Source organism: Quercus suber, unplaced genomic scaffold, assembly GCF_002906115.3.
Source record: "Quercus suber isolate HL8 unplaced genomic scaffold, Cork oak 2.0 scaffold_250, whole genome shotgun sequence".
NCBI classification, from domain to species: Eukaryota; Viridiplantae; Streptophyta; class Magnoliopsida; order Fagales; family Fagaceae; genus Quercus; species Quercus suber.
In genome coordinates this window covers 563076-577581 of record NW_027069706.1, presented here as the reverse complement: position 1 = coordinate 577581, position 14506 = coordinate 563076, and the positions used below count along the sequence as shown (strand labels likewise).

Sequence of the window (14506 nt, the reverse complement as noted above, 5' to 3'; positions counted from 1 at the left end):
AATATGATTTTTCTCTTTCATTATAAAAAAAAATTGGCATATCACATGGAATTTCTTGAGTGCCATCTTCCACGATCTTCTAAGCAACCTCTAGCATCAAATAAATAAAGACAACAAACATTTAAATAAATAGAGACATCAATATTATACAGATATCAAGACAAAGATGAGAGAGTAGTAAATAATTTTGGAGAGCACCTCCTTGGTAGGTTTTGACTGTTAAAGCAGTTGCTTCAGATCCACTTGCAATAAATTAGACTGGTACTATACGCAATGAGAGGGTTTAGCTAGCTTCCAAATACACATGTGGGATTGTTAAATGAAAAAATTAAAAATAAAAATGTGCAGAACTTCAATTCTGAAAGAGGGAAAAACAAAATTTCCTTAGATCTCAGTCTTATATTGCAAGTTGCATTATCATTGCATGTATATTAATATGACTAATCTACAAGTTGATTTACACTATATATGGTGGGGTTCATGAAATGAACCGCATGGTAAAAAAGTATATATTTCAATTAATTAAGGATATATATGCTTTTTCTATAAAGCATAGAAAATTAGTAACATTTAAACTATGAAGGATAAAATGTGTTAATGTTAACATTTTTAATCATCCAACCATTCATCTTACATAACTAAAGTCTGTTCGTTTGGATAAAGCTGAAAGCTGAAAATTGAAAACAAAAAAATATTGTAGCAAAATAATTTTTAAATGTGTAAATAGTACTATGAGACTTATTTTTAATAAAAAAGTTTGATAAAAAATGAAATTTGTAGGTCCATAAACAGTGCATAGTGTGCACTGTTCACAAAAAAAAGTCAAAAAAGCCGGCTGAGAAAGCTGAAAAGTAAAAAAAAAAAAAACAAAAAAATAGAAAAACGCAAACGCGTTTGAGAAGCACAAAACGCGCTTTCCAAACGTACACTATGTATATATAGCTGACTTTTATACACACACAAAAGAAAAGAAAAAAAAGAAAAGAAAAAGAGAAGCGAATATTAAGCTAAGAAAGTAATGTTGCAGAATCCAAGAGGGTGAGGCTAAAATATAAACTACTCACCTAGGGATTAAATCTCTAAATAAAAAAAAAAAAAACAAAAAGGCCATGATCGATTGGTTATGATTCCTGAGGCAGTTGCACCAGTAACCAATGTACCGTAACTTTAATGAATAATGATATATTATATGTACAAAATAATAAAATATCAAATACTCATTAAATATTGCGAGTAACTCAGTACACCACTAGCATCTTCAACTTCTTTAAATGCGTACACCACCACCCACTTGTGATTCATTCACACAAAGGAGCTGCTATAGCATTTGAAGAAGGACACAGCACTAGTTCTCTTTGCAGAAAACCAATTAACTTGATGGATTCAAAGAAGTCTAACAAGATAAGAGAGATTGTTAGGCTTCAACAGATCCTCAAGAAGTGGAAAAAGCTAGCAAATGCTTCAAAGAACAGCTCCAACACTACTTCTTCAAGCACCAACACCAGCAATTGCAGTACTGGCAGTAAAAGCATCAATTTCATTAAGAGAACACTCTCTTTCTCAGATGTTTCAGGGGCTTCCAATGATGTTGTCCCAAAAGGGTTTCTTGCAGTTTGTGTAGGAAAGGAGTTGAAGAGATTTGTTATCCCAACTGAGTACTTGGGTCACCAAGCATTTGGGATATTACTGAGGGAAGCTGAAGAAGAATTTGGTTTCCAACAAGAGGGAGTGCTTAAGATTCCATGTGAAGTGTCTGTGTTTGAGAAAATCTTGAAGGTGGTTGAAGAGAAAAGAGAGGTGTTCTACTTGCATGAATTAGGTTTCAATGCAGACATTGGGTGCTACTCATCAGATTGTGAGCTTACACCCTCTCATCATCCTCAAATGTGTAGATGATTACTTCATCAATTTTCTTTTTTACCAAATCTTTTTTTTTTCTTTAATGTTGTGAATGTAATGTATGAGGGATCCAATATTGAGTGAGATTGGAGGAGGATTTAGGGACAATAATGTAGACTTCTCTTTGTTATTCAGGGAAATTAGTTACTAGTTAGATTTCAACTATATATGATCCAAATGTTATTGAATCTGCCATTATTTTGGTGCAAAGGACATCAGATTTTCTTTATTTGAATGAAAACATCGAGTTGCCTCTCAAGTGCAATTAGTAGTAGCTAGCCAATACTGTCATATATAACACTGAAAATACTATTTGTAAGGTTAATATGACATTTATGATGCATTTCACTGGCTAATTCAATCTACTTTTCTTTTTCCTTCTTTATTGTTATTGTTAACTTTTTCTTTTTTCCCCTGTTTAGTGAATGCAATATATGGGAAAGAAAGAGGTTAGAGTAGAAAAATACTTATCTAGGTACAATTGGGAGCAGTGAAGATCCATGTGTATCTAATATATATATCTACCATTATAATTAACATAGTAAATGGCAATGAATGATAAAGACAGAGAACATAACTGATGTTAGTTGATGGACCACAAGCTACAGCTACACCGCCTGATTTGAGCTACCCCGTCAAGGGACCTACAACAAGTTTAAGGTACATGGTCTGGGCCAGGATCTATAACAATTGTGCACGAAGTATATACTGGGTATCACTATCATTGGCCTATTCATATTTATTTCCCTCATATATATATATAGTAATTGTTTTTAACGTCAAGATTCATTTTTTTTAGACCTTGTTTTGATTCTTTTGGTCTTTCTGGTTTGATGAATAGTACCGGTTGTAAAAAATTTCACGAGTGGCTTTGTTTTTCCATTTTTGAAAAATCAATTGGCTTTAATTATTTGGTTCTTTCAATTTTGGGAAACCATTTGGTCAACGTGAGACCAGTGCTTGCATCAATTTCATCGTTGTGATCATCATCACTCTCACTTTCTCTTTAAGGAAACTTTAATCCACAAACAAAATATCGTGGATCACTAATCTTCTTATTAAAGATATTTAATAAAGGTCTAAATTGTTGTACAGCTCTACTCCATGTTTATTGTATATCATCTTATTTGAAGTTCAAGCAAAGAAATTCTAATTTTATTTGTATTGCAAGTATTGTAAACTTGTGGTACTCTATGTTTAGTTTAGGATTTACCTACTATAAAATAAATACACTTTAATGGATTTATTGTAAAAGAAAAGGCTTAATAGTAATTAAATATGTGGTAGGCTTTTAAGGTTGAGTCATCTTATATATTTCTCTTTGTTCTCTCTCTATTTTTTTTATTTTATTTTTCATATTTTCTGCATACGCTTTATTATAGTGTACAAAGTTATTTTTTTCTTTTCTAACCTGATATAAGAGTTACATTTTATCTTTTCTTATATGATGTTAAAGCCATGTTTACATGACTTCCACTAACATATATCTTTAATAGTTAGATCTATGTTCGTTCTCTAACAACTATTGCCAACCATTCTGTAAGAGTACGTCTTGATCTGTTACATATCATGGACACTGTCTAGATTTGATAAGACAATCTTGGTGATTTAACAACACTCAATAGGCAGATGTATATGTCTTTTGCACTTGATCATTTTTGGTTTCCTTTTGATCAAGTGCATCGATCGTCAACCATTATTAGCTGAGTACCACAGAATATATTATATATATATATATATATATATGTGGATTGGTAACCTAATCCATTAACTTTATTTCGAATAAAATCTTTTTGTCATGTTAGGTCGCGTTACTTAGATGACCATGCTTCTGATTAGTAGCATTTATTGACTTTATTTTTAGTCACGCGACCTTGTCATCTTCTAGTAGCGTTTTAAGGCCACACTTTCTATCAATAGCCTCCACATGTATGATTTGCACTATGTTAAGCATTCAATCTTCAATCATTACACACATTTAGCCTTCAATATTCTAGCTTGTCATATGTACTTTTAATTTGGCCTAGCTTTGTCCACTCCACATCTAATTCGGTTATAATTTCCTTTTTAAAGTCTTACATTTTTCTCAATCTCAAGTTGTCTTCAAACTTACCTCTTGAGTATGAGGTGACATGTTAAAAATATTAAGATTTAATCTTATATAGTTAAGGCCCAAGTATGTCTAATAACTTTATTTTAGGTTTATTGTATCTAATAATCTTACTTGTAGTGCAAACAAATACTTATATTGCAATAATGTAACTTTGTGTTAATTTGTCTATGATTAGTTTAAAATTTAATCTACAATAATACCCTTAAATAAAATCATTGTAAAAGATAAAACTTAATAACAAAAATGCAATCGTCAAATTCTTTTTGTTGTTGATACATGCCTTTAAAGTCAATCATGTAGTAATTACCTATGTTCTATTTTTTTTTTCTCTTCCTAATTTTTTTTCCTATATTCATATACACATTATTACGGTGATAAAGTTACATGTGTCTGGTTATCAAATCCCATACAGCACGTCAATCATGTAATTGTCCTAAAAATTTCTTATGAAGTTGTATTTTTAAAAAGTGGGCACAATGTGTTCAAGTGATAGTGTTGTATTAATGACGTATTTTGTGGGACTCCACTAGTTTGAAGTTGAATCCCACCTTTTCCTTCCCAATTTTCTAACTATCGAAAAAAAAAAAAGGTTTAACTTCAATGGCCTAACTGTCAATAAATTGGCAAGTGAACAACGAAAACTGAAATTCATGTCCACGTTTCTATTTTTGATAATCCTGTCGACCATGTTTCTTTTAATGCACCACTGAGCATTTCACTCTGATTATTTCTTTTTCTTATATACCTCACCATCATATTTGATATATGATCGGTGGTTTTAAGTTTTTTTACTAGGCCTAGTTGAGAAGCACAGACTTAAAGCCATATAAACTCAGCTCGGGGTTTGAACCAACCCCACGGGTCCAACGCCTTTGACCAGCATATCCAGTCTAACACTGCATTAAGCATGATTAAATTTTTAATCCAATCTGGTTTTTAGTGACGGAGTTCCTTATAATAGTCTCTATACCATGTTCCTATCAGCTTGATTATAGGAAAGTAGCATTAAATATCAAAGTGTTTGCCCTCATTTCCACAATATTAATTTTAAGCAATCTTTCCGCTACTGCATGATAAGTAGTAGCATCACAAGAAATTCACAATTTTATACTATGGGCTACTCTTATCTTTGAAGCATTAGAATTTCCAAAGAGTCGAAGATAAATATTTTAACTGCTCTATCTATGTGCTATTATCCAAAGAAACAGTCAGTCTCTCCCCTCATGATCAGTCTCATGTGGCTTTTGCTCATTGCTTCCTTTCTAGATTGTTAAGTGGTGTCTAATTGAAGCTTTGCAGCTGTGTGAAACGAATTGAAGATGCATGGCTACAAGGAACATATCTCATAAGATTATAGAGTTGACACACTACTTGAAAAGGAGAATATGCATATGCATCTTTCCAATGCAATGAGCCAATGACAAATTTGAATTGTGAGGAACAAAATGAAGGGATTCTGGTGTGGACAATGGATGCATGCATGCCTTTAACTTTTACTTGCGTTTATATAATTGGTAAAGAATTTTTTTTTTCTTATTTGATTTAGAATTTTTTTCCCCTTTTTTTCTCAATTGGTTATAAAATTAGTAATTTGTAGCTTGGGAAATTTTTTTTTTTTGTTTTTTATAATTCAATAATTGGGAGTGAGAGAATTTGAATTTTGAGCGTTTTTGTTGAAAATACTATAAGATGCCAATTGAATTACAAAGTTCTTAGTAAAATCCTATGTAAAGGCTCAAAAGATTAGAAATTATTTTATATGACTAGAGGATTACATCTAATAAAATGCTATTAATTTTTGTCCACGACATTATTTGAAATGGCCATTGAACCCTAACAAATATGGCACTTTTTCCTTTTACAAATTTGTCTTGATTTTAAACTTTAAATTCTAAATATAGTGAAATTCTTGTTAGGGCGATTAGGGCTAACCCCATAGTGGTTTTCTTGTGAATGTGTACTTCCATTTTTCAGTTCATCAATATCCTGTAGTATTTGTGTAATTGCTTATTTTTTTTTGTATTTAGTGACTTGCATGCTTTGGTAATTAACTAGTAATAACTAAATTACATGATTGATTAGTTTAACAAGTCAATAATTTCTCTTAAATTAACCAAAAAGATTAAATTTACTTTTTCATTTTTCCGTATCTCTTTTTTATGCTTTTGTGCTAGCCTATATTGTTGGCCATGGGAGTTGGTTACATCTAGTGTCTAGTGATATTAGATCCACTGCGATTATGACATGTGTCATTATATCTATGGATCTAATACACTAGATGCACTGGACGTAATCTGTTCCCATTGGCCACACCATAGCATTGTAAGACAAGGTATGCATGTATGGACTCCATACTTGACTCCAAGGTTTAAAACGACCATATTGTAAGGCAAAGTACGCATGAATGCTATTGTGTTAATTAATTAGGTAACTTGTGCAACAAAATTTATTTCCTTTAAAATGCTAGTTAAGAAAGCTGGTTATTCTTTATATTTCCAAGGTATATATCAATGTTTTTTTGCCATGGTGTGTAAGCAACTCTTCAACGATTCAAATAATTGAAATCACCTCCAACATCGTAATATTATTGTGTGATAAAGAAAGTAAATAAAATGTAAATAAAGAAAATAACAATGCAACTATATATGGTTAGACAAAAAGTACAACACAGGAAATTATATTACATTTTTTTTTTTTTTGGTCTTGCATCAATAGCATATAATTTACAGAGAGATTACACTTTTATTTATTTATTTGGAATGAAATTTATAATTACAATAATATGTAAACAAATTAAAGCCCCTCTGATGATGATTGAGCAAAGACAAGCAATATTCACATGACTCCAAAATATTCATCCCAAGCTACATCGATCCCAATTGAACAACAGGTTGACATAGGCAAAAACAATTAATGTATCTAGCAGCTTAGAACTTTGTGTTTGTGATCATATGGTAGCTTCTTATTGTTCTTCTTTCTGTTGTTTGCACAACATCTATATAATATTTTCTCAAAATCTTCTTCCTCACAAGGAATTCTAAGGCCACCCTCATGATCAAATCCAAACTCCTCAGCCACCATATCCATTAAACCTCTAAAATCTGGCATTGACAAGTAGCTTGTGGGAATCACAAACCTCCTCAGTTGTGGCCCTACGTAAACTGCCAAGAACCCTTTAGGAACTTGCATGGAGGTCTGTGAACCTGACCTGCTGCCGTCAGACAGTTCAGCTCCATTAATCAATGACTCCTTCAAACCTCCATATTCAAAAAACTCCTTATGCTTTCCGGCGATCGCAGAGGGCTGTTTCTGGAGAAGAGGTGCCCACCGAAGCCATACCCGAAGATTGTTCTTTGGCCGGGGAGCTTGATAAGAATATTGGTTCTTCATCTCTTGTTGGGATTTTAAGTTTTGGAGAGTTACTGAAGCACAATCATGGAACTGATCAGGATACAAATAAGGGTTTACTTGGACCTTATCAACAAGACAAATTAAAAAAAAAAAAAAAAAAAAAAATCTTTTTAGAGGATGAGAACTGATTTCATTAATTGCCTTATCAACAAAATTATTTTCTTAACTTGCACAATTAATTTATAAAATAAATTAATTGACAAAGAAAAAAAATAAGAAAGAGAGAGACAACTTTGATTACATATCAATTTTTTCTCCAAAAGATTTTTTTTCAAACTTGTAAATTAGTTTCTTACCGATATTTACGAAAAAGGGAAAGAAAAGGAAATTGGGTTCATCCTGACTAAGAAAAACCTTTTGCATGAGCAAAAAAGAAGAAGAAAAAGAAAGTGAGAGAGAAAAAAAAAATCCTAATTTGTTATAGATACAAATTAATTACAGGGTGCTTCCATCGGTTTGATGGGTAGAGAATCAATAAGATTATCATACAGAGGAATTTAAACCATGAAGTTAAAAAAATATTGAGTGGTTCGCCATTTGTTTCTCATAACCTTCCTCTATATTTAGTGGGTTATGATCTATATATAGTTGTTGGCCGTTTGAGTCAAGAAAGTTGAGAGTCAAAGAGGGGCTGTTTTGGTGTGCTAATTATGCCTCTCCGGTATTCTGGATCATCCAAAAATGGTTGTTTTCTGCAGACTTGCTCTACCTTTTCCAGTCATACGATGGAAGAAACTTTGATAGATGGATATATATGTCAGTTTTGCACGACCCAATCCAATGCTAACTCTGTTACATTGAGAGTATGTTGATTTTGGATCTTTTCTACAACTAATTTCCTTTTAAAAAAGGTCTTATCTATCTATTTAAGAATAACTTATTTAGTGAAATAGTACAGTAAAACTCATGAATAATACAAAAAAGTGCAATAAGACTCACGAATAATAACAAAAAATAAACTAAATAATAAAAAAAGTTGGCCTCTTAAGCCAATACCAAATGCACACCTATTAGTTGGCATCCTTAATAAACTTCCCCTAATTTTTAGATAGACTAATTCCCAAATTTGAATTTGTGATGACAACATTACTTGATGGATAGCACTTACCATCTCATCTCTCATTAAAGCTCTATCATGTTTCTCAAAAAAAAAAAAAAAAAAAAAAACTCTATCCCTATTTAATGTAATTTAAATATGCTATAATTTTTTAGATAAAAGAGTCAATAATAATATATATAACAATTTTTTGTTTGAGAGAACTTATTTTCGTTGGTTTGTTAGACTTAGCGTAATTGTACCTCTTTCTAAAAAAATAAAGATAATTTGATTGTGGATCAAAATAGGTGAAATTTTAGATATTATAAATTTTACTACATAAGTCTTACCAATTAATATTTCAACTTTTAAATAATAAAAAAAATAATTTTAAAACTTATTTATTATATTATTGATTGTGACATCAATTCCATTTATTAACATTTGTAAGCCTTTAGAATTTTCCCTATTGGAATATTTATACTTAAAACCTAGCATAATTATCCCATGGATAGGATATATATATATATATATATATATATTTTTTTTTTTTTTTTTTCAGAACAGAAAATTATTGTGAGAAAGATTTAGTTTTTTCTTACCCAAAAGAATGAAAATAAAGAAAATCAACAATGATATCTACAACAATTAAAAGTTTTAGTTTCAAAATTTTGGGATAAGTTATATAGGTTTTTAAAAAATTAGTTCAGGTCAGTCAGGGGCCGGGCACCCAACAATTATTTGTAATGGTTTATTCTTATTCTTATTCTTATTCTTATTATTTATTTATTTTATGGTGCAGTGCAAATCATGTGGCTAGCACCTTTCTCAAATTGTGATAAGGGATAACAAAAACAAGTTGGTAATTCCTTGGGGTTATTACAATTTACAATTCAACATGGGTCATGATGGGGAACTCTAGAAATTTAAGTAGTCAGAAGAGATTGCAATATCTTGGATTTGAACAAAATGAGTGTATTGTGTGGGTGCGTTAAATCCGATGTATTAAGTCAATCTAGGTTACATAAAATTATATAAGTTTTAATTGTTACTTTACCAGTCTTTTTAGCATATAGTATAAATTAATGCGGGTTAGGGTTTTTAATTTCTTGAGTCGTGACAGCGAAAGTTGAGCAATTATTTTGCTCGTTTTAATATCTATTGGCAGTTGAATCTTGCACAATTACATTTACAGGCCTAAAGTTATACTCGCAAATAATGTTTAGATTTTTAACATTTGCTATATATGGTAGTTCTTGTTTTGGCAGGGATGACTCTCATGTAATCATGCAAAAATTGCAAGGACAACTGCACACCAATATGTAAATACAAGCATTTATGTTCTATGTACAATGCTTCCAAACCTTAATGCATTTAACAAAATACATGGAAATTCCAACAATGCATTGGTATTTGCCTATTTGGTAGTCACATTTGGAAACCTAGTATACACTTTTTCACCTCCCAAGTTGAGTTTTATTTCCAATTTATACATATAGAATCCATACCCCTCTCTACAATCATGGTAGCGACTAATCTATATATCAAAGGTGTCAAATCAAACACTCCGGAAAGCCATCCAACGAAAGCATGTCATTAAGTTCTTCAAAGGCAGGGGCCTCATTCTTAGGTGCCTCTGCCTGACTCCCTATAATAGTGGTCAGTACTCCAACCTCGACCTGCTATGCAGTCCAACCACTCGAATTCCACCTGGATTCCTTGCTATATATGTTGGATATGAGCGTAAACGGTTCTTGATCCCGACCCGGTTCCTGAACTTTCCAGTCTTCACTGTCCTTCTTGACAAAGCTAGTGAAGAATATGGTTTCAAGTTTAGTGGAGGCATAGTCCTACCATGTGAGGTTCAGTTCTTTACAAAATTGTTGAAGTTTCTAGTCAAAGATGAGAAAAAATATAGAAGCCTGGGGTTTCATGAGTTTTTTAAGTTGATTTCTGAAGTGGGATTTGATTCAACTTCATGCAAAGAGGAAGGTGACTACCTGAATCATTATCATGAGCTCAGACCTCTACTGCAGAAAGCTAGGGCTTGATAGGATTTAGTTATGGATTATTTATTTATGGATAAATACTATTACACATATCCTGTACACACAAGTTTACACCACCCTCTATTTATAAGGGTTGATATTATATGTTGTTTTGGGCTCCATGGTGAGTCTTACATGTCTCTTTGCATTCATATATATTGTTTAATTATATAAAAAAAAATCATGAAGCATATCTGGGATCCTTATGCAGAGTTAATACTATTTTAATTAATGGAAAAAAAAAATTAGGATTTGATAATAATACTATCTTGTTTCTTTTCATTTTGTACATCCTCTAAGAATAATTAAGGTTAATAACAGTTTTTAGTTTTAAATCTCTCTTCTCTCACTTGTTAGAAGTAAATAAATCTTTTTTTTTTTTCTTTTCATAATCAATGATAGAACGAACAGGATCCTTATACATAAACTTGTATCTACGCAATGGAGAAATTATTAACTGCATCCCAAAGAATATGTCAATAGTGTCTAGTAGCCTTCACACCTAATTAGAAAATGTTAATTAAATGTTTTCACTGAAAATATCAAGAGATATCAATTAAGTTACAAGACTCTTCTCAAATATATAGTATTAAAATTTTCCTTTTTATTTAAAAAAATATATATTATATAATATCTTCTATCCCAAGAGAATATTATATAAGATAAATGGTTGGCTTAACCCGAAATATGTAAAGGCCCCAAGGTCTAGGCACTTTAATTAGCAAAGACCTCAAATTGTGACTAAAACAATTGACTTTTTAAACAAAAATAAATAATAAAAAAAGCATAGGTGAGTTGTATGCTTTTTTTCCCTTATCCGTAAGAAGACTATTAAAAGTGTTAGCCAATTCAAATGCAACCCAATTAAAAATTTAAATTGTTTAAATGAAAAAAAAGTGAGTATGTCAAATTTAAATTGTTTGTTTCAATGTATGTGGATCTTATCTAGTATTAAAATTGTGAATAAAATTACTTCAAGGAAGTTTTATTATTTCTAGTTGGCTTGCACAATTTAGTCGTTCATGTATACGCACCTCATAATTAACAAGCCAAGCCCATGTTGTCTTACATGTCCCTGTGCCGTATTGCTGTGTCTTCTGCTGATCATCTTCAATTAATCTTCTAATTTTGATCTATGTCCTTTGTCTCATTTGCTAATTATTGTTTACATTTTTTGGTAAAACTTTAGCGGCTAGCTTGTTCACATGTATCCTTCAAGCTTGAAGGATACATGTGAACTGACTGATGAAGATGAATAGAACATTAATAAGTAGTCTTCATTTTCTTCAAGAAATAATGATCTTGGAAAAGGATGGAATTACATTTTGTGACTTGTGAGATTACAATTGCATGCACTAGCAGCATTTTGGGCATTGCACAGAGACTACCTGGACCCATGTATCATAGTATACGTCACCACCTAAATACATAAGATATGTTTTTTGAGCACTCAAAAATTGATGTTTGCCTAATTTAAATACTCACAATAATTCATTTATTACTCATTATTAATCAATCAGTACTAAAATATGTACAACATAATATGATTGAGTTTGTTTTGGTTCAAGATATACTGAATTTTATCTTATTCTTAATAAAGTTGCAATCCTTTCATAAATAATAATAATAAATCAAATCTGTATTATATATATTACAGTATACATACAGAATTTTTAGCTTGCTTTTACTTATGAGGCGCAAATTGTTTTTTGGTTTGAACTTTCCCATACATTTTATAAGTTAGCATTTAGTTTAAAACAATTAAAATCCTTTCGATTTTGCCAAAAACCTTGTAGCAGGTGAAAACTGATTTGGTTCTCTAGCTCAATTCCAAAGCGTGCATTTCTAGGCTTGCTAGCAATTAGAAACAGATTAGATGATAACCATATATAGACTACTGTACTGCAGAAAATTATTAGGTACTCTTAGAGTAAATGCGTAGTCCATCCTCTCACATGAATGGTGGGTCCCACCATGAATTTAATTAGTAGGACCCACCATTCATGTGAGAGGGGAAAGTATGTATTTATAGTACTTTGGGAGTATACAATAATTTTTCACTGCAATGGAGTTTATACAGAAGCAACATTGAATGTAGAGCTCGTTTCTTCTTCAAATGCCCTTTCTCCAAGAGGATTTGGAGAAATATATTATGCTTGTCTGTACGCTTAGCTTGCTAAATTGGGTTGGTGTGAAACTGCTTCATAAGAGCATTAGCATTGGAGAATGCTAATGCCATATCTAAGGACAATTTGGCATTTTAAGCCTTAAAACCCTTTGCATCAGACAATGGTAAACCTAACTGTTGCAAAATTTTTTGCAATAGTGCTACAGTACAATTCTAACTTTAGAATTGTACTGTAGTAGTATTCTAAAAAAAATATATATTTTATTCACTTTTTTCCCCCGGAATTTCTCTCTCCTCTATCTCATAATTTCAGTTCTCTTTTCTCTCTTCCTTCTCTTTCTCCATATGTTCTCTCCTCTCTTCAGACCCAAACACCATTCTCCTCTCAACATACTTCACACATCACAGTGGCTCAGTTTTTTTGGTGGGTTGTGATCCGGCGGTTTTGTAGGTGGCTCAGTTTTTTTTTTTTTTTTTTTGCTGTGACTAGTGCCTAAAGGGGTTGTGGGTCGTGGCTGGGTTTGGTGTTTGGGTCATGGTTGGGTCCGGTGTATGGGTTGTGGTTGGGTTGTGGCTGAAGTGGGTTGGGTCCGGTGTTTGGGTCGTGGTTGGATCGGAGGGCTGGGATCGGTTGATGGTGGGTTTGAAACAGTGGATCTGTTGATCGGTGGGTGGATTGGTTGGGTTGATCATCGGTAGCTCCGATGGTGGCTCCGGTGATGATTTTTTTGGAATGGGTTTGCTCCGATGGGTTTCAAATCGGCTGGGTTTCAAATCGGCGGCATGGGTTGATGGGTTTTTGGTGCCGTGGCTGTGGTTGTTGATGGGTTGATCGGTGCTGATGGGTTGAGGTGCCGTGGCTGTGGTTGTTGATGGGTTGATCGGTGGCTTGGGTTTTTGATCGATGGCTTGGGTTTTTGGTGCTGGATGTGGTTGTTGATGGCTTGTGTGTTGCTAGAGGTTGAGGGAGAAAGAGAGGAAAAAAAACAAAAGACTGTTGGAAAGCCTAGGAAATTTGAGTCTGAAAAAAAATGATAGTTATAAAGAAATATTAAAAAATAATATTTTAATAAAAATAGAGTTTTGGAATGTAGGAAGTATTGTAAAATGGTATGGTATAATGATAAAGTGGGTTTTTGGAATGGTAAAATAGAGTAGAATTAACATTTGCTAATGCTAATGCTCTAATGTGCTGCTTCCTTATTGAAATGAAATGGTCATTTATCTTTAAAAAAAAAAAATAGCTACTTTTATGGGAATTAAGTATATGTTTAGGAATAACTTATTTAACTTTTTACTTGCTAAAGTAAAAAAAAAAAAAAAAAGATTTTAAAAAATTGTACATAAAAGTTAAAGCTAAGCTTATAAGCTTTTCTTACCCAAAAAAAAAAAAAGGCCTATAAACTTTTTTTTTCTCTTTTTGAGAAATTAAGCTTATAAACCCTAGTCAAACAGACGCTGCGAGTTTGGTCCAAACTTTCTTCTTTTCATATATTGTTTAGAACTCTTATATATTTTCATTAAACTTGATAACTTTTCTGAATCTTGCCCCCATCTTGTTAAAATTTCCCAAATACTAACAAGGATAGAGAACAACCTACTAATGTTCGTGTGAGGACTTTTTTTTTTTTTTTTTTTCGCAAGTTGAGCTAATTACAACACTTCATTTTAGTTGCACTAGGCTCAAGCTTTGTGGATTCTTGTTGCTTGGACTGAAATAACGATAACCAACCATAAAACGGCGCTGGTTATTGGAGAATTGGCTGTATAGAATTTTGGGCCAAATTGATGATCCAAGTCCAAAGGATCTACAGTAATCAGTCCCAACCCCAACCCCTCGTCACACTCCATATGGCAAAAAAAAAAAAAAA

General features: G+C 32.2%; 2 protein-coding genes across 2 annotated transcripts; one reads left to right on the top strand and one right to left on the bottom strand.

Moving 5' to 3' along the window:
- Positions 1-1268: 1268 nt before the first annotated feature.
- On the top strand, positions 1269-2140 carry LOC112034281 (protein SMALL AUXIN UP-REGULATED RNA 51). Its single transcript, XM_024067102.2, has one exon. It carries the CDS (start codon positions 1378-1380, stop codon positions 1894-1896), a length of 519 nt encoding a protein of 172 aa, XP_023922870.1. The 5' UTR covers positions 1269-1377; the 3' UTR covers positions 1897-2140.
- A 4549-nt stretch (positions 2141-6689) lies between these two features.
- LOC112034299 (auxin-responsive protein SAUR50) lies at positions 6690-7884 on the bottom strand. The gene is made up of 2 exons (XM_024067118.2): positions 7720-7884; positions 6690-7434 (listed from the first exon to the last, which is right to left on the bottom strand). Exons 1-2 carry the CDS (start codon positions 7784-7786, stop codon positions 6932-6934), a joined length of 570 nt encoding a protein of 189 aa, XP_023922886.1. The 5' UTR covers positions 7787-7884; the 3' UTR covers positions 6690-6931.
- Positions 7885-14506: the final 6622 nt, after the last annotated feature.